At 37.0% G+C, this 20,456-nt stretch overlaps 1 protein-coding gene and 1 pseudogene across 2 annotated transcripts in view; one reads left to right on the forward strand and one right to left on the reverse strand.

The window, feature by feature from the left end:
• The window catches only part of Osi23 (DUF1676 domain-containing protein Osi23), a 31,756-nt gene extending 11,908 nt beyond the window's left edge, over positions 1-19,848 (reverse strand). The window contains exons 1-4 of one of the 2 annotated variants that reach the window (XM_025301310.1): positions 19,820-19,848; positions 14,788-14,929; positions 14,515-14,701; positions 13,497-13,789 (exon numbers count right to left, since the gene is read on the reverse strand). In XM_025301310.1, the coding sequence (XP_025157095.1) occupies positions 13,497-13,789 (293 nt within the window). In that variant the 5' untranslated portion in view covers positions 14,515-14,701; positions 14,788-14,929; positions 19,820-19,848. Of the gene's footprint in view, positions 1-13,496; positions 13,827-14,514; positions 14,702-14,787; positions 14,930-19,819 lie in introns of those variants that run through there. The other variant, XM_025301309.1, reaches the window with a different exon arrangement.
• Positions 15,278-18,177, forward strand: LOC112589149 (histone-lysine N-methyltransferase SETMAR-like; annotated as a pseudogene).
• Positions 19,849-20,456: the final 608 nt, after the last annotated feature.

A 20,456-nucleotide genomic window follows, 5' to 3' on the forward strand; every position in this document is an offset into this window, starting at 1 on the left:
AGGTTTGGTGGCATAAACTTTACTTTTTAAGTAACCCTACAAAAAAAGTCAAGTGGGGTCAAGTCCGGAGACCGAGGTGGCCACTCAATATGACCCCTTTGCCTTATCCACCTTTCCTGAAAGACCTCATTCAAATATTGACGGATAATGACACCATAATGAGGTGGAGCTCCATCCTGTTGGAAATAAATTTTATCCATATTTCCACCAGCTATGTCTCGAATAGCTGGAACAATTTGTTCGCGAAGCATGACTGTGTATACTTGTGCTGTCAAATTGCCTTCAATGAAGAAAGAGCCAACTGGTCTACCATTAAGATACCAGCAAATACGTTAACTTTTTATGGATATTGGGTATGATTGTTCTTTTCCAGTGCGGATTAACGTTATTCCAGTATCTACAATTGTGTCTATTTACATTTCCAGTCAGTTTAAATGTTGCCTCATCAGAGAAAACAACATTATTAAATAACAGAGGATCGTCGACAATCATCTCCATCATAAGATCACAAAATTCGATGCGTCTATCAAAATCGTCTTCGGACAATTCTTGGACCAAATGGAGTTTGTATGGACGCCATTTATTCAATTTCAGAATTTTACTGACAGGTGCATGACCGATTTCGTGTTCTTGTGCAACGCGATTGATGGAAATGTAGGGACATGGGGGGAAATGGAAATTGGGGACTTTCAACGAAAGACTGTAAAACATCTAATGCCTTATCATTATTTGTTGCTGTTTTACGTCTACCAGATCTTGGGCGGCTTTTAACGCTACCAATGTCCTCGAAACGTTGAATAGTACAGATTACAGTATTTTTTGAGATCCTATTATTTTCATTCCGAAAATTTTCATTAAATAATCGCGTTACTGTTTTATACCCTCTTTGTTGATCTCCCCATCCTCGCATCATTAATGTTATTCGATCTCTTTTAGAAAACTCCGCCATTCTTAATTAGAGCAAAGAAGAATTGATCAGGTAAGTGATAGGAAATTGATCTAAATAATTAAGTAGAGAAAAATACTAATTATTAAGTGTTAGTCCAACTGTCGATTTGTTTATTTCAACCAGCACTAGCAAAAAGCTCGTTAAGCAACTGAAAATCTAATAGATCAATTAATAATATTTTACGAAAAACGAAAATAAATTACGAAAAAATTCTGGGCTATTGGAAACAAAATGAAGATGTTTGAGACAATCAATTGAAGCGCAATGGCTTCTTTTGTTACAGAAACAGTTACAGAAATTTTGTTACAGAAATTTTTGGGACTGTTCGTTTTCGTCCACGAGGTGACTGCTGCTCGATAAGAAGAAGACAGCACTGCATCAAAGATTCAAATCAGTGATCCGCATTGTTTGCTCAAGAGCTTGTATTACTATTGGTGCCTGCGACAGTGAGACAATAAAGATCGGCCCCGCCAACGCTTTCGGGCAGATTCCCGCTAACGCCTTCGGACATCACGCATTCGAGCAGCTTCTCGCGATCACCTTCGGGCAGTTTTCCGCTATAGCCTACTAGCATAACCGCTTGAAGCCGTACAACTTTGCTATTGGACATTTTCCCAAAATGCATTCTGATTGAAAATATTAGGGGGAGCCGATACTTTTCGATTAATGCATTTTCTTTAAACCAATTAATTGGTCTCATTATTTCACGCACAAAAGTATTAAGGTTATGATTACTGAAAACTAAATAATATTTTACAAGATATTTTACATTTTGTGTCAAAAAATTGTTAACTTCAAACCTTTATAACTCAAAAAGTACTTAATGAAAAAATGTTTTATTATAGTGTTTTGGAAAGCTCTTGAGATAAGCTTTAAGAATATGTAATAAAATGTTGGGGGTTTCATTAAAAAAAATAAGGTTGACCTTGAAATGACCTTGAAGGACATGGTCAAGGTCAAAGTTAAGGTCATCATCTTACTCCCCGCTTGAAACCATACAACTTTGCTATTGGACATTTTTTCCAAAATGCATTCTAATTGAATATATTAGGAGGGTCCGATAGTTTTCGATGACCCAGTATGTGTGTGTATGCATATGTGTCTATACAGGGTGTCTCATAATTGTAATACACCAACTCCATAGCCCTGGTATCAGACTGACGTCAAATAACGTACTAATGACGTCTTAATGACGTTAGAGACGTCATTAAGACGTCATTAGTACGTCATTTGACGTCAGTCTGCTACCTGGGAGGAGTGTAGAGCTAAGCGAGAGGAACGAAAAGTCTTTTCCCTTTTAGCGATATCTTGTACAGTTTTTTAGTAATAACCGCGTAAAGTTTGGCGTTTATCACGCCCATCGCGGCCTATACACGCTTAGCGGTGAGCTGCGTGCGTCGAAGCTCAGCGATAACGCTGACCGTCGCGCGGCATCAACGCGCCAAAACGTCAACTCAAAGGATGTATGAAGTTGGCACCCTGTTTTTCGAAATTTACAATTTTGAAAGTTGTGCCAGATGGTTCTGACTTTGTACTACATTGTTCCAAAGTGATATTGCTCCATTCCAAATGGTTTTCGAATAAAACAAAAAAATTATTTTTTGAGCTGGCACCCCTTTTTTCGAAAATCGAACATTTCGATACCGCTACAGATTGTTCTAGTTATTCCAAAGATTGTTTCAAAAGGACAAATCTGTAGGGTGAACTATAAATCCGAAAAATGAAAAAAAAGCTTTTTGACAGTCTACCGGATCAAGAGTAAACTTCTACTATCTTTTTTAAATACTATCTTTCTTGTTCCAACCGAGCCCTTTCTGTTCTGAATTATTCCATGCTTAAAAATTATAGTCCTTAAGTATGAATCTCGTACCATCATCCCTTCTCCCAAAATTCGAAAAAAATCGATTTTCCAGCACCCGACGTCAAGAGTAAACACATGCTTTCTTCCTTGTTCCAACCGAGCCCTTTTTGTTCTCAATTGTTCTAGGCTTAAAAATTATAGTTCTTAAGTATGAATCTCGTACCATCATCCGTTCTCCCAAAATTCGAAAAAGAATCGATTTTCCAGCACTCGACGTCAAGGGTAAACACATGCTTACTTCCTTGTTCCAACCGAGCCCTTTTTGTTCTGAATTGTTCTAGGCTTAAAAATTATAGTTCTTAAGTATGAATCTCGTACCATCATCCGTCCTCCCAAAATTCGAAAAAAATCGATTTTCCAGCACCCGACGTCAAGAGTAAACACATGCTTCCTTCCTTGTTCCAACCGAGCCCTTTTTGTTCTGAATTGTTCTAGGCTTAAAAATTATAGTTAAGTATGAATCTCGTACCACCATCCGTTCTCCCAAAATTCGAAAAAAATCGATTTTCCAACACCCGACGTCTAGAGTAAACACATGCTTTTTTCTTTGTTCAACCGAGCCCTTTTTGTTCTGAATTATTCTAGGCTTAAAAATTATAGTTCTTAAGTATGAATCTCGTACCATCATCCGTTCTCCCAAAATTCGAAAAAGAATCGATTTTCCAGCACCCGACGTCAAGAATAAACACATGCTTTCTTCCTTGTTCCAACCGAGCCCTTTTTGTTCTGAATTGTTCTAGGCTTAAAAATTATGGTTCTTAAGTATGAATCTCGTATCATCATCCGTTCTCCCAAAATTCGAAAAAATCGATTTTCCAGCCCCCGACGACAAGGGTAAACACATGCTTTCTTCTTTGTTCCAACCGAGCCCTTTTTGTTCTGGATTGTTCTAGGCTTAAAAATTATAGTTCCTAAGTATGAATCTCGTGCCACCATCCGCTTTTCCAAAATTCGAAAAAAATCAATTTTCCAGCACTGTAGACGTCTAGAGTAAACACATGCTTTCTTTCTTGTTCCAATCGAGCTCTTTCTGATCGAAGCTGATCTAGGTTTATGAAATATAGTTCTAAAATATGGATTTCGCATCGTCATCCGTTTTTCCAAAAAAATCGGAAAAGGATCAATTTTCCAGAACGTGGGTGTTTATATTCAGGGTGTTTCAGACCACCCGATTTACCCGATTTTTTCGTACGCGACATTTTAGAGAAAAATGTTTTAGACAAAAGTTATTCAAATTAGTTGGTAAAAAAGATGGTGTAATAAAAAATTTGAGTTTCCATTTAAGATTTTTATGTTGATCTTGACTAGGCTTTTCAAGGTCATCCCAAGATGAAATTTATAGCATCAGTAAATAGATTCTTTGAGGCCCTACAACTTTAGTCTGAAACATTTTTCTTCAAAATGTCGCATTTACGAAAAAATTGGCTGACCCGTGTGGTCTAAAATACCCGGTATATACAGATAATTCGAAACGGCGAGTTTTTAAAGTAAAATGTTCGTGAGTGAATTCTAATACGATTTTTCCTTAATGAAAACTTTATCCGAAACTTAGATTTTGGTCGGTATTCATAGTCAGATTTTATATTTAAGGCCGTCTTAAGTTCATATTCAACTATTCTGTAGCCAGTGGAATGATCCGTTCAGCATTTGAAGATGAACTTAAGACGATCTTAAATACAAGACCGGACTATGAATATAACCCTTTAAGTAAGTAATAATAGGAGATTTTTGAATGTTTAGAGAAGAAAAGGGTAATGGTAATCATCTAAACGCGAATTTGCATAAGACTGGTGAGAAGTAGAAGAATCGGGATCTATGTACCTTATTGCCTATAATGATGATTTAACAATAATAGTGTAATATCAATCACTTGTGTCTGGCATTATCCAAATCACGTTTTTACGGATAATAGGATAAGTATATAATGAGAAGCATTCACGCAACATGTGTTAGAGAGTGGTATATAATATTATATGAGATTTTTTATATAAATTTATTTATAATAGTATATATAAAGTATATATATAAACTAATAATAAAGAATATATATGGTAAGATATATTTCCTTGGCTTTATAACATTGCAATAGTATCAATCTCTTTGCACGATTGTTTTAAAAATATTTTATGTTTCTACATAAATACATAAATTTACATCTGTTTTTACTTTTGGTTTAACGCATTTTTTGGGCTTACGCAACAAGTCATCATATTCAATCCAATTGGTACCATTACGTACATACGCAGTGTAATGGCCAACTGACATTTCGGAACTTTGCCCATGATATACCACACATCCAGCATGAGTAAAATGTTGTTCATTTAATTTAATAGAATATGGAATGTCATCCAAATCAGTCATAATTGAACTTTCAATAAATAATTGCGCACCGTATGATACGCTCATAATACGTACCTCGTCACATTTATTACATCGAAGATTTACAATTCTTCCTTCCTTTATCGCGTCAACAATTTTCGCGTAACCATGTTGATACAATATCTCCTCATTTATAGATAAAATACATTTTTTGATCATTTTTATATTGCCACATGTTTGACATGTACGTATTTCTATATAACTATAATTTTCAGGGAATACATATTCGCATAAATTTATGACATTTGAGCAGGCGTCTACTTTTAAAATATTAGACATTTCTATATCTTTTAAAAAACATGTAACACTTTTTAAAATTTTGGCACACATTTTATAAATTATTTTCGTCGAACCTAATTGTACAAAAGATTTTATAAATTTAAAAGCATTTGTCGTGGCTGTATCGATAAATACTTTAAATTTATCGTACACGCATGCTGCAGCGAGAATTTGAACTATGCTGTCAAAACCACATGTATTTTTGACGATGATATTATTAGAACCTACTTTTAAAACAGGACAAATATTACCATTTAGTAATACACCTAAAGTAACATGTTTTCTATTAATATTAAACATATCCCAACCAGGGCATGCATCCAAATAAACATGTTTAGTTTTTTATCGTTCTTATTTCGCCAGTTTTGTTCTGCCGCTAACTCACAAGTTTCCTCTTCTAATTCGGCAGAATTAGCCGACATTTTTGTATTTGACTTCGGGTATATGATAATTTCTGAAAGCTGCATTGGCTTTTAGTGTCTACTGATTTTTTATGTAGATGGGCATACTGGTCTGTTAACATCTGACATTGATAATTTTGCTTTAACAGAGAACGACTGAATATGCACTGTTAAAAACTTATCAACTCGCATTGATTGAGAATTGTACTTTGTACTATTGTACTATACTATGTTTGATGTCGTTAAACTCAGACTCAACTGCAGATGAGCTTGCATTTATTTTGCCAAATCCAAATTTAGATATTATTACTCCGGAGTAAAGTGGAAAATATGGTAACAAATACTTAACTTTGCGCCATTTCTGAGCAATAATATGGATTTATGTCCATACCTTCAGAAACATTGTGCAACTCGTTAACGCAACTATCAAAGAATGTATCAACCCAGGAAATCATTGCAGAATTTTCAGCAGAATGAAATTCTCCGCTATTCTGATATACATCTTCTTGGTTAATATCTGTGAATAGTAAATCTGATTCATCTACATTACGACCTACATCAGTGCACCGATCAGCAATTTCCTCTACATGAGGAACTTCTTTGATTTTATTACAAATAAAATTTGTGATTCTTCAGCAATAGTATCTTGCTGATTCTTATCTTTTCCAATATTTTCACTACAACAGAGAATAATCGCAGCTCGTACTATTTGTTGTAACTCAAGGAAATCTGTTGTCCTTGTTAATAAACACATTATCATTATATAAAATGTTTTAACTTTAGGATGAACAGATATAAAAATTTTCCATCTAATTACAAAACTTACAGAATGCGATATATCTAAACGTAGAAAACATGCTGAAATTTTTTTGTTCTTCTCTGAAATACATAAGAAACATATTGATAAATATTCTTTTATCAGTACAATAACCAAATGTTCTTACAATAGCACCCATTAATGCTCTATCAAAGTCACATACTATTTGTTGTGGACGTGGAAAATTTATTCTGTGCAACCCTCTTCTGCCCTTTAAATTGACGTTTTCTCTCGTGTCTTACTGATTCATCGAAATTACGAATCTCACATTCCATAATAACATCGATTTGTGGCGGTAGCTTGTTAATAACGCGACCTAAGAAGATGCAACTGCATTCCTTACACGATCCGTTTACCGTACAATATATACCAATTTTTGAAATTCTTGATTTCTTAAAAACTAATGCGCACAGCAGTTTTGTTGCTTTATGGACATTTGCATATATTTTATTAGTCCAAATTTTACGCTGCAGCATGCAATAAGTACGAGAACCTCGTTTTTTATCGAAATATGATACATTTGTAGGAGACATGCTAATCCAATCTTTATATGAAAACGTAATATTAAATTCGAGAATATTATCTCGTATAGTAATGTCGACAGTAGATGTTGTGCTTTTTAAAAGCGTGGAATTTGGAGTATCAATATCATGGAACTGCCGTATTTTATCCAGAATTCCATATTGATTCTCTTTTATTATAATATAAATATATTTTCATTTAATGACGTTTTTTAACGCTGTACTTATCTTTGTGTATATACCATTGCTTGGTATAACTGGTTTGCCACATTTGTCCAGCAAATCTCTATATTCCGGTGATAATAGAACGTCCATCAAAGGTTTGACGTATTTAGCCATACTTCTGTAATATGGCATGTGAGAATAAGAATAAAATAACTAATAGAATAAAAAATAATCCGATAATATACGATCAGAACAACTAACTTACCCTCAAATAGGCTTCGAAACGTTTCTATCTTTAATAATTTGTGATGTTCTACGATAATCGCAGAGATAGTATTGCGTTTATTCGAGCAAAAGACAATTAGAAAATACTGAGAATAACTCGCCATGCAAGAAGTTCACGTGTGCTCTGTTTCTCTGCTTTTTCGATTTGACGCTGTCGCTGTATCTGTAAAGCGGTTGTCGCTGCATGCTAGCGTACGGTATAACGCAAGTATTCTGTTCTCGCGACTCACTAGAACTGTATGCTGTATCGAACGCTAGCGCGCGGCGAAAACCGCTTTGAAGATCTACTCAAGCCGTAAGCAGCATCAAATCTGAAAAGTGATGAGAACAGAGCACACACGTAAACTTTTCGCGCGGCCAGTTATACTCTGTTCTGCACTTCTTATTTTAATATTTTCCGATTGTTTTCCTCTTCCTACGAGGATGCGACAGTGCTTTTAAATTTATAAAATCTTTCGTACACTTAGGTTCGACGTAAAAAATTTATAAAATGCGTGCCGAAATTTTAAAAAGTATTACATGTTTTTTAAAAGATATGGAAATGTCTAATATCTTAGAAGGAGACACCTGCTCAAATGTTATAAATTTATGCGAATATGTATTCCCTGAAAATTACTGGGAAAACGGATCGTAGTACGAGATTCATACTTAAAAACTATAATTTTTAAGCCTAGAATAATTCAGAATAAAAAGGGCGCAGTTGTAACAAGAAAGGAAGCATATGTTTACTCTTGACGTCTACAGTGCTGGAAAATTGATTTTTTTCGAATTTTGAAAAAACGGATGGTGGCACGAGATTCATACTTAGGAACTAAAATTTTTAAGCCTAGAACAATCCAGAACAAAAAAGGCTCGGTTGGAACAAAGAAGAAAGCATGTGTTTACCCTTGTTGTCGGGGGCTGGAAAATCGATTTTTTTCGAATTTTGGGAGAACGGATGATGGTACGAGATTCATACTTAAGAACTATAATTTTTAGGCCTAGAACAATTCAGAACAAAAAGGGCTCGGTTGGAACAAGGAAAAAAGCATATGTTTACTCTTGACGTCGGGTGCTGGAAAATCGATTTTTTTCGAATTTTGGGAGAACGGATGGTGGTACGAGATTCATATTTAAGAACTATAATTTTTAAGCATGGAATAATTCAGAACAGAAAGGGCTCGGTTGGAACAAGAAAGATAGTATAAGTTTGCTCTTGGTCCGGTAGACTGTCAAAAAATCTTTTTTTCATTTTTCGGACTTATAGTTCACCTTACGGATTTGTCCTTTTGGAACAATCTTTGGAACAACTAGAACAATCTATAGCGGTATCGAAATGTTCGATTTTCGAAAAACGTGGTGCCAGCTCAAAAAATCATTTTTTTGTTTTATTCGAAAACCGTTTGGAATGGAGCAAAATCACTTTGGAACAAAGTCAGAACAATCTGGAATAACTTTCGAAATTGTAAATTTCGAAAAACGGGGTGCCAACCTCATACACCCCATCTCAGAGCGTCTATAGGACGTGATGGGCGTGACAAACGCCAAATTTTATGCGGTTATTACTAAAAAATATACAGGATATCATTAGTGATATTCCATTTAGATGGAAGAAGACTTTTTTGTTCCTCTCACTTAGCTCTACGCCCCTTTGAAGATGGTGTATTACAATTATGGCACATCCTATATATATAGGGTGTTCGGTAATTAGCTGCCAACCCGAAGTGTGAAGGTAAATTGGGTTAAGACAAACATAAAAGTCCCATACCGTTTTGCGAGATTTGCAATAATTATCGAATTATTGGAGACTTGAATAAGTTCTCTGTTTTTTCGTGCAAATGAATGCTTTATTTAAAAAAATTAGTAAAGGACATGTCATTGAAAGTATTGTCCATCACTAGCCACTACTTTCTCCCATCTTTCTAGCAGCATACGAATACCATGTCGAAAGAACGACTCATCTTTTGAGATTATCTAGGCCATGAGTCATCGATCGGAACATGTGGTAATCGAAAGGAGCAATGTCCTGTGAATACGGCAGGTGGGGTAGGACTTCCCATTTGAGCGTTTCCAAGTAGGTTTTGATCGGTTTTGCAACATGTGGCCGAGCGTTGTCATGCTGCAAAATTACTTTGTCGTGTCTCTCCTCGTATTGCGTTTTTCCTTCAATGCTCGGCTCAAACGCATCAATTGTAGTCGATAGCGATCTTCCATGATGGTTTCGTTGGGTTTGAAGAGCTCATAATATACTATACCCAGCTGATCCTACCAAATACAGAGCATGAGCTTGGAACCATGGATATTCGGCTTTGCCGTCGATGTTAATGCATGGCCGGGCTTATCCCACGATTTTCTACGAAAAAACGTCGTTCGATATCTCTTGGTTTCAATTCGTACGACACCCAATTTCCTTGCTTTTGAATCATTCCTAATGCTTTTAAACATTTGGCAACTGTTGTGTGATCAACTCCTAATGATTCTGCAAGTTCATTTTGCGTCTGACATGGGTCTTCATCGAGTAATGCTTCCAATTCTTCGTCTTCAAACTTTTTCGGTGCGCCAGAGCGTTCTTTATCTTCAACATCAAAATCATTATTTTTAAAGCGTTTACACCAATCTCTGCATGTTATTTCCAACAGAACATGGTCGCCGTAAGTCTCCACAAGAATTCTATGTAATTCAGCTGCAGATTTTTTTTGAAAAAAGTAATGCTGTAAAATTCCCCATAAATACTCTTTTTTTGGCACGAAATTCGACATGTTTAACGCTTTGAAAAAACATGTTATTTGCGCTTCGGCGAAATAACATATACTGTCACTTCGAGTCTAATGATAGAGCTTCACAATGAAGTTGGCTGTAGTATTGCCCGATGCAAAAAGGCTAAGATAATACCATCTGTCGGGAAACAGCGAGAACTTATTCAAGTCCCCAATATTAATTACAGAAATCTGACGAATGAGCGCGCATTGAGATGGATGATTGGAGAAGCGTCATAGCCTCTCGGGTTACAACGTGATCCAGTCAACTGTTGGGAGCGTGTGACGAGACGTAAGTGAGGCGAGATAAAACAACGAATAGCGGCGCGTTGTCCTTTCCCTCGCCGCGCACTGGCAACAGTTTTTGACATCGACTGGGTCGCAAAGTGGCCTGAGCAGCTGCAACGCTTCTTCAATCTATGTCGGCACGCTCCCACTCCTTAGATTTCTGTCATTAATAACTCGATAATTATTGTGAATCTCGCAAAACAGTATGGGACTTTTATGTTTGTCTTAACCCAATCTACCTTCGCACTTCGGGTTGGCAGCTAATTACTGGATACCCTGTATATTTCTAACCAAAGACATGTTTCTAGGACATTACCATTAACACGACTATACATAAAATTCATGTCTGCCATTTCTGGCATTGGCGTAAAAAAACCATAATTATTGATGTCCGTGTTCGTTTAAATTTTTAACTTTGCACTTGTAAGCAAAAAATGTATACTAATTATGCTGTTAACTTTGACTGCGAAGATATGGAAGAAACACATACCCTCACACACACACACACACACACACACACAATATTAACACAAGACTTTTTTTGTTTCTTCAGTCGCGTTTAATCGCTAAAAAAAATTTAAAAAAAATTAAATAAGTTCAATGTCAATTTCTTTATGTCGTAAGTGAGTTAATGAGCTACGATCATACGAACTATGGACATAATTAAACTTATTATTTATAGCGATGCTTTGCTGAGGAATATTGCATTGAATGAGTAAATTTATTGCCAAAATGCTATGCGACAAGACGTTCAGAACGGATTGAGAATGAACCCACGAAATATTTACAATTACTTCGAATTATTACAAACAAACGTCTACCTTGAGACATATTTACTGTTGCTAAATCGACTCATTACTATGATCGCCGGGATCATTATTCCATAAAAAAATATTCATGCAATTAATTTCAGTTTCTATGAGATCTTCTCTCTGAAGAAGTGAACCAGAAACTATTTCACAAAACATTACACAAATAAATCGAAGATGGGCGCGATACAAACTTGAAAACCAAATCAAATATTTACGCAAATATTTCAGCATTTTATAAATCGATAACTTTCTCAGCAAACACAATATTACATGTAACGTGCATGTTAGTTGTAATTTCCTACTCAACAATATAACTGTTATATAACACATGTGTTACTCTTATATAACACATGTGTTATATAACAGTTATATTGTTGAGTAGAAAATTACAACTAACATGCACGTTACATGTAATATTGTATTTGCTGGGTTATATTTCGCAAAATTGTATGCAATATTTCAAGCATATGCAATAAAAACTTTTATTTTTTGTGACAGATATCATAAAGGAAATTAAGTTAGCAATAAATAAAATTCCATATATTACATAAGTTCATTTGTCTATATTTATTAAGGCCTTTTGACACATTTTAAGCAATACTAAATAACCTTAAAACATTTTACCTTTTTTCAACAACCTATACAGGGTGTATAGGTGCCCGGTACTTAGCTGCCGAAGTGTGAAGGTACATTAGGTTAAGCTGAAAAGAAAAATATAATTTTGCGAAGAATTGCGATAATTATTGTGTTATTAATGACAGAAATCTAACGAATGAGCTTACGCCGAGATAATGATTGGAGCGGTATCGCAGCCTCTCGGACCATAATGTGATCCAGTCGACCTAACAATTGTTGGCGACGTGCGGCGAGATATAACATGAATAGCGGCATGTTGTCCTTCCTTTCGCCGCGCAACGGCAACAGTTTCTGAATCGACTGGGCTGCTCTGTGGCCCAAGCGGCCGCAACGCTTCTGCAATCATCTATGTCGGCGTGATTCCACTCCTTAGATTTCTGTCATTAATAACTCGATAATTATTGCGATTCTTGCAAAATTATATTTTACTTCTCTTTTCAGCTTAAACCAATCTACCTTCATACTTCGGGTTGGCAGCTAATTACCGGACACCCTGTATATGTAACTCTGGTGCTCTTTTCTCATATACTTCCATCAGCGACGAAAATATTTGGAAATTTTTGGTACACGTTTTTGAAACGTTCCAGCGCACGATGGGTAACACACGTGTCTCTAAAATGCAGCAAATTCTAATATAACAGATCGTGATCTATATGCAAGAACCTCGGATGAAATTCCAGCCAACTCTCCTCCTCTCTTCATCCCCCCCCGCTTTTCTCCAAATATCTCACTGATTCACATACCTTTGACGCTTTTGTTCAAATATGAATTATATTTCGGACTCTCTTACTATCGAAACTTTGAACATCAGAGAAACGTGGCTGCAATATTACACGAAAGATCGATTCTATCCGAACGCATTAGGAAGGTACTCACTTTTACAATCGTTCTAATTTATTTTCTTACGTCCTCTTTCATATAATCTTATATGAGAAGATATTAAAGATATTAAAGAAGATATTAAAGAGAAGATTTAAAGAATATTATAGCTTTCTCTATATGAAATTTTACCACGTTTTCTACTAATACAAAAACAGACTTTTAAGAAAAATTATTTATAAAATTAATATAAAAGTATTGTGTGCAATTATATATAATTATATATAATTATATATAATTAGTTTTTCCTAAACTGTCAACAAGGTCTAAAAATCAGTAAATTTTTGCTAAGAAGCAATAAATTTGTGTGAACAATAGACTGCAGTTCTTAAAATATAAATAGCGTATATGAAACGAAGGGAAAATAGATTAAGAAAGAATACCGATGTTTTTCTCGGTTAAAAAATTCTTTAATAATTATTAGAAATTATTTTTTTAATTTTCCTTAAATATGCTTTTTATGTTGAAGTGGTGCGAAAATAAACTCACTTATATTCTGTGCTGTTCTCGTCGTTCGGGCGGAATCGTACCAAGTCGACTCCGTGGAACACCGCGATGACATCCTCGTCCAGAAGAGCATCCAAGGTATCGACGACTCTCCGTTGCACGCAACGCCTGAAGGTCTCGAGAATCTCGACTTGCTCGGAGTTGTTCCGCGACTCCAGCGGACAATTCTTAAGCATGGACCGTAATCCGGAATACCATTTTACTTTATCGTCGCAACTACTTCTTACAACCGTAGTCACTGCGAGGGTAAGCATGTGGAGAGCGCGAGGATGCATCTGCATTTAAATGCATATACAAATTTCTCAGAAGATCAGTGACATTAATGGTTAGGTACGGTTAATTAAATTAATTCTCTCCCTATCTTTCTCTCTCTCTTTCTTCTTCTTATAGAGAAACATGCATTTTTGATACTTCTTATCCGTTTTTAATACGGTATTTTAAAACAATCGTTGTGCAATACTAAGTGACATTTCATTAAATTTTGTTCAAATAATACAAAGTTACATTAATTCGTTCTTTTTCTTTTTTTTTTCATTATTGAACATTACTCGTGATGACACATTTGATAAAATTATCGAATATTCCATAATTTATATCGAAATTATCGAATTCGTTAATAATATTATTACCGAGAACAAACCATGTGTCAGAAGGGAGACATTTAAATTAAATCAGATATTATCGGATATTTAAAACTGATAATGTCCAAAATGTTCACGCGCGTTACTCACCCTTCCGTCCTATTTTCCCGCTTCTTTCAAGTGCGAGATAATTTTGTCTTCGTTATCATGTATAACGAGTATTAAGTAAACTACTTACTTTTTAATAAACTACTTCGTTTTTAAAATAGCTAAATATGAGCATTGTGGAACTCCTTCTCGGGAAACATATTTAATCACTTTTCTATCGGAAGCTTTTTCAAAGTTACATGTTTCATCTGTTCTTATCTTTTCCATATTCGTTTTTTTTCAGTAGAAATATGACGTCTAAGCGAATATACTTAAGCAAGTTAGGATGAGACGGTCGACAACGAAAAGCAGGGACGATAACTGCAAAGGAGCTAAGATCGCTCGCGTCGTGTCTCGACGCACTTGAAGTTCACAGAACAAGATGTTTCCGCAGTTCTTTACCACGAAGGATCGGCACTTTTCCAGAGACCTCTTCTCCAACGGATATGTCGCGGTGCACTGCAAAAGACAGTCGTGCGGCCGATGCATCCCGGACATTTATACGTGCAGAAAATAGACTAAGGTGCCATGCAAGCTGTCATTACGAGTCATCGAAGGGCATCAAGGTAGCGGTCAAAAGGCGGCCGGACTTCACGCTCGACCAATCTCTCTCTTTCCGCTTATGACAGTCCAATGTATGACGGTATACGGACATTCTGCGATTCTTTCCCCGATGATAACTGGAATCTGTCGGTTTCCGATGTAATGTAGCAGCGGATATAGATGTCTTCGTCGTTACAGGAACTGGTCGAAACGTATTCGCGAGTAACGAATAACGATTTCGAATAAGCATTTATACGAAAGTATTTGTGTGAGTTTTATATTGTATACATAGCAACTTCGTTCTTATAAAAATATATCGGTGTACATAAAATGCTTTTGGATACCATTTTTAATGCGTTGATAGAATGGAGAGAAATAAAATAATTTTTAGTTGTAAAAATGATAAAAATGGGAAAATTTTCGAGAAACATTCACAAACCTGCTCTTATTTCAATCTTATGTATACCATTGATAATCTAGCATCAACTCAAAATGAAAATAAATGTTGCGTACGTTCGTATTGCTGAGAACAATGTTATTTTGCTGCGAAATTATAAAGAATACAGTTGCAGTTTATTCGCCGAAAGGCACAATTGCCGAGCTAGAGAGGGGAATCGAAGAGGTTTAGGAGGAAGTATGTTCAGTTTGTCTCTACATTTAATGATTCCACATTAAAATAAATCATGATCCGAATAACATATGTATATGAAAATAACGTGGAATTCCCGATTTCAATTTTTATTTTACTAAAACACTTAGATAAACTTTACAAAACTTTATTTACTTTATTAAAATTATATATTCTGTGCGTAACACAATGGATCTATAATACACAGTGGCATTTTAATAATAATGAAAGTCGAACCTGTGAGAAAGAGAATGGAGAAGGAAAGGGGGGGGGGAGAGAGAGAGAGAGAGAGAGAGAGAGAGAGAGAGAGAGAGAGAGAGAGAGAGAGAGAGAGAGAGAGAGTAAGTACGAGAAAATATTTGGTCATTAAATATGAAATGTCCGATTTCCTTAAGTAGTAAGTTCGACAGTCGATATCTCTGACATTTCACCTTTACAGTCCTTGGTTTTTTTTTGTAAAGGTACATTATCACTCTTTCAAACGCATGTTTTGGTTTGTGATTGTCTTTTGAATTGTCTTTGTTACAGCAATGTTTATGTAACCACGGATAAGCTAAAAATTTGTGTTATTTTCGAATATAAGTTCCGTCATGAAACAAATGCAGCACAGACAACTCGAAATATCAACGAAGTATTTGGTGAAGATGTGGCTAATGAACGCACAGTACGTCGATGGTTTGAGAAGTTTTATTCTGGCGATTTGAATCTTGAAAATGAGCCACATGGGCGACCCGAGACCAAGGCGGATAATGATGAGCTGAAAGCTGTAGTAGAAGCAGATACATCTCAAATTACGCGTGAATTAGCAACAAGATTTAACGTTACTATTCCAACAATACTGGGTCACCTGAAACAAATCGGCAAGGTAAAGAAGCTGGATAGATGGGTTCCGCATGAGTTAAACGAGCGTCAGAAGAGAAATCATCTCGAAGCTTGCCTTTCTTTACTGTTATGACATAAAAGCGAACCACTTTTACATCGTATTATTACATATGATGAAAAATGGATTCTTTTTGACAGTCGCAAGCATTCGTCACAATAGTTGGATATAGATGAAGTGTCGAAACACAGTCCGAAACTAAATATTCACAAAAGAAAGCTAATAGTATCTGCTTGGTGGTCCAGCGCTGGTATTGTCCACTACAGCTTCATGAAACCTGGTCAATCGATTACAGCAGATATCTACGGTAACCAACTGGACGAAATGATCAGGATGCTTACGATTAAATAGCCGAGATTGGTCGATAAAGGCCAATCCTCTTGCAAGATAACGCTCGACCATATGTCGCATAAACAACGTTGCTCAAACTACAGCAGCTGGACTTGGAACCTCTCTGTCACCTACCATATTCACCAGACCTTGCACCAACTGACTACCACTTCTTCCAAGCACTAGGCCACTTTTTGCAAGGAAAATTATTCAATTTTCAATAAGGGCATACTCTGATTAATTGTACTATTAGATCATTAAGTATGAAATGTCCGATTTCGGATCAAAAGTTTGGTTTATTATGTCTCAAACCAGAAATAACAAAATTAATCTAGGTATGCGCCTAAACTATCGACACAGTTCTGCCATTTTAACAATAGCTTATTCATGCCAGCAACAAAGAAGCTTGAAGAGCGAGTGGCGATGAAATCACAGAAAACGTTTTCCAGAAGTTGTCCAGAATTGAATATTTTTCTTTGCAAGAAGTGGCGCAGTGCCTGGAAGAAATGGTAGTCAGTTGGTGCAAGATCTGGTGAATATGGTGACAAAATTTCCAAATCCAGCTAGCTATAGTTTGAGCAACGTTGTTTGTGCAACATATAGTCAAACGTTGTCTTGCAAGAGGATTGGCCTGTCTCTATTGACCAATCTCGGCTGCTTAGTCGCAAGCATTCTGATCATTTTATCCAGTTGGTTACAATAGACACCCGCTGTAATCGATTGACCAGGTTTCATGAAGCTGTAGTGGACAATATCAGCGTTGGACCACCAAACAGACACCATTAGTTTTCTTTTGTGAATATTCGGTTTCGGATTGTTTCGGCACTTCATCCATATCCAACTATTGTGACGAACGCTTGCGATTGTCCAAAAGAATCCATTTTTCATCACATGTAATAATACAATGTAAAAATGGTTCGCCTTTATGTCGTGATAGTAAAGAAAGGCAAGCTTCGAGACGATTTCTCTTTTGACGCTCGTTTAATTCATGCGGAACCAATCTATCCAGCTTTTTTACCTTGCCGATTTGTTTCACGTGATCCAATATTGTTGGAATAGTAATGTTAAACCTTGCTGCTGATTCACGCAGTTTGAGTTGTATCCGCTTCCACTACAGTATTCAACTCATTATTCGCCTTGGTTATTCGCTATTATCTTCACCAAATTTCGTTGATATTTCGAGTTGTTTGCGCTGCATTGGTTCCACGACACAACTCATATTCGAAAATAATACGAATTTTTAAGTTATCCATGGTTACACAAAAATTACTGTAACAAAGACAATTCGAAAGATAACCACAAACCAAAACATGCGTTTGAAAGAATAATGATGTACCTTTACAATAAAAAAAACTAAGAACTGTAAAGGTGAAATGTCAGAGATATCGACTGTCGAACTTAGTACTTAAGAAAATTGGACATTTTATATTTAATGACCTAATATTTCTAACTTGAGATAATAAACTAAACTTTTGACTCGAAATCGGACATTTCATACTTAATAACCTAATATTTAGTTTCTCGTAAATATATGTATTGGGTGAGTGCAAAAGTTCGTGCGGAGTTTGTGAGTAAAAGTCACACAGTGATTAGGCAAACAAAAATCTTTATTCAATCAATGATATATTCTCCATCGTTTTCTATAATCTTTTCCCAACGTTCTGGCAGCATACGGATGCCTCGATCATAAAAACTGCGCGGTTTAGATTCGAAGAACGAAGAGACGCCGTTTTTTAAGGCCTCCAAAGAGTCAAAGTTTTTTCCATTTAAATAATTTTGCAATGACCGGAACAAGTGATAGTCAGATGGTGCGATATCAGGAGAATACGGTGAATGCGTTAAGACATCCCATCTTCAGTTTGCGCAGCGTCTTTTTCGAAACGTGTGGTCTGGCGTTGTCGTGATGAAAGACGACTCCCTTGCGATTTGACAAAATCGGACGTTTTTCTTTTATTTCTCGATTCAGATTGGTTAATTGGCGACAGTACTTGTCCGAATCAATCGTTTCGCCAGCGGGGAGAAGCTCGAAATAGATTATGCCCTTGCAATCCCACCAAACAGAGAGCATCACCTTCATCGGGTGCAAACTGGCCTTTGGCATTGCGTCACCATGCTCACCTGATTGTTTCCATGTTCGTTTGCGCTGAACATTGTTGTAGAGGACCCATTTCTCATCGCCCGTCACTAGTCGATCCAAAAACGACTCGTTATTGAGCCGCCCGAGTAAAGAAACGGCTGCAGAAATTCGCTTGATTTTGTTCTTCTCGATCAGCAAATGGGGCACCCATATATCGAGCTTCAAATCGAATCCCATCTTTTTTAAACGCCGAAAAGCGGTTGATCGGTCAACGTTTAGTGCTGTAGCAACTTCTTCTGTTGAAATTCGCGGATTATTGAGCACTAAAGTACGCAAAACATCGTCATCAATGTCAGAAGGTCGACCAGAGCGTGGCTCGTCTTCAAGGTTAAATTCTCCGCGCTGAAATTTAGCAAACCATTTTTCCACAGTTTGTTTAGCTGGTGCTTCATCCTGATAAACATCCTGAATGTTTTTTACGGCTGCGGCAACGTTTATTCCCTTCCGAAACTCGTAAAGCATAACATGCCGTAAATGCACCTTATCGATACTCATTTTTAAAGTGATATTTCTCGAAGCAGTTTGTATGAAAACAAATGATTTTTTTTTTTAATAACAGCTGAAGACGTTACCTTTCCAACGTTATATAATATGTAGATGGAAGTATTAATGACAACACTTTACGACGCTTATAACTCCATCTATTGAAACTCCGCACGAACTTTTGCACTCACCCAATATAATGTTATGTTATAAAAATCTCTCTCTCCCCCTCTCTATCCCTCCCTCTCCCTCTCCCTCTCCCACTACACACACACACCCACACCCCCACCCACACACCCATACACACACACACACACACACACACACACACACACACACACACACACACACACACACACACACACGCACACACACACGCACGCACGCACGCACGCACGCACGCACGCACACACACAGACACACACACACACACACAGACACACACATACACACACACACAGACACACACACGCACAGGGTGTTTGATAGCTGATCATGCAGATGAAAGTTGGAGATAGATTGGGTGTAGCCGAAAAGAAAAGTCATGTACCATAATGTCAAATTGGCAATAGTTACCGAGTTATTAATTAAAACATGTGAGCCAACGAGCGCGTAGAGAGCGGAGGTCGGCCGCAGTAAGCACGTAGACATTTGATACAGGCGGAGTCAGCGAGTGGCGATAGGCAAGCGCACGCGGCGAGGGGCAACGTAAGCGACAAGAGGCGATCGCGCGCGACGAGGAGCGAGCGAGCTTTTTCTTCATAGCTTTTTCCTTATAGCTCGCTCGCTCCTCGTCGTTCGCGCTCGCTCGCTCTTCGTCGCGCTCGCTCGCCTTTTGTCGCTTGCGCCCGCTCACTCCTCGTCGTTCGCGCTCGCTCGTTCCTCGTCGCGCGCGTTCGTCTCTTGTTGTTTACGTTGCCCCTCGCCGCGCGCGCTCGCCTACTGTCACTCGCTGACTCCGCCTGTATCAAATGTCTACGTGCTTACTGCGGCCGCCCTCCGCTCTCTACGCGCTCGTTGGCTCACATGTTTTAATTAATAACTCGGTAACTATTGGCAATTTGACATTATGGTACATGACTTTTCTTCTTGGCTACTCCCAATCTATCTCCAAGTTTCGTCTGCATGATCAGCTATCAAACACCCTGTATATATATTCGTTGCTCGACATATTTTCCAATAGGACACGATCGTTGACATAATTTACATAACA

Source organism: Harpegnathos saltator, unplaced genomic scaffold (assembly GCF_003227715.2).
Source record: "Harpegnathos saltator strain DR-91 unplaced genomic scaffold, Hsal_v8.6 scaffold41, whole genome shotgun sequence".
Lineage (NCBI taxonomy): Eukaryota > Metazoa > Arthropoda > Insecta > Hymenoptera > Formicidae > Harpegnathos > Harpegnathos saltator.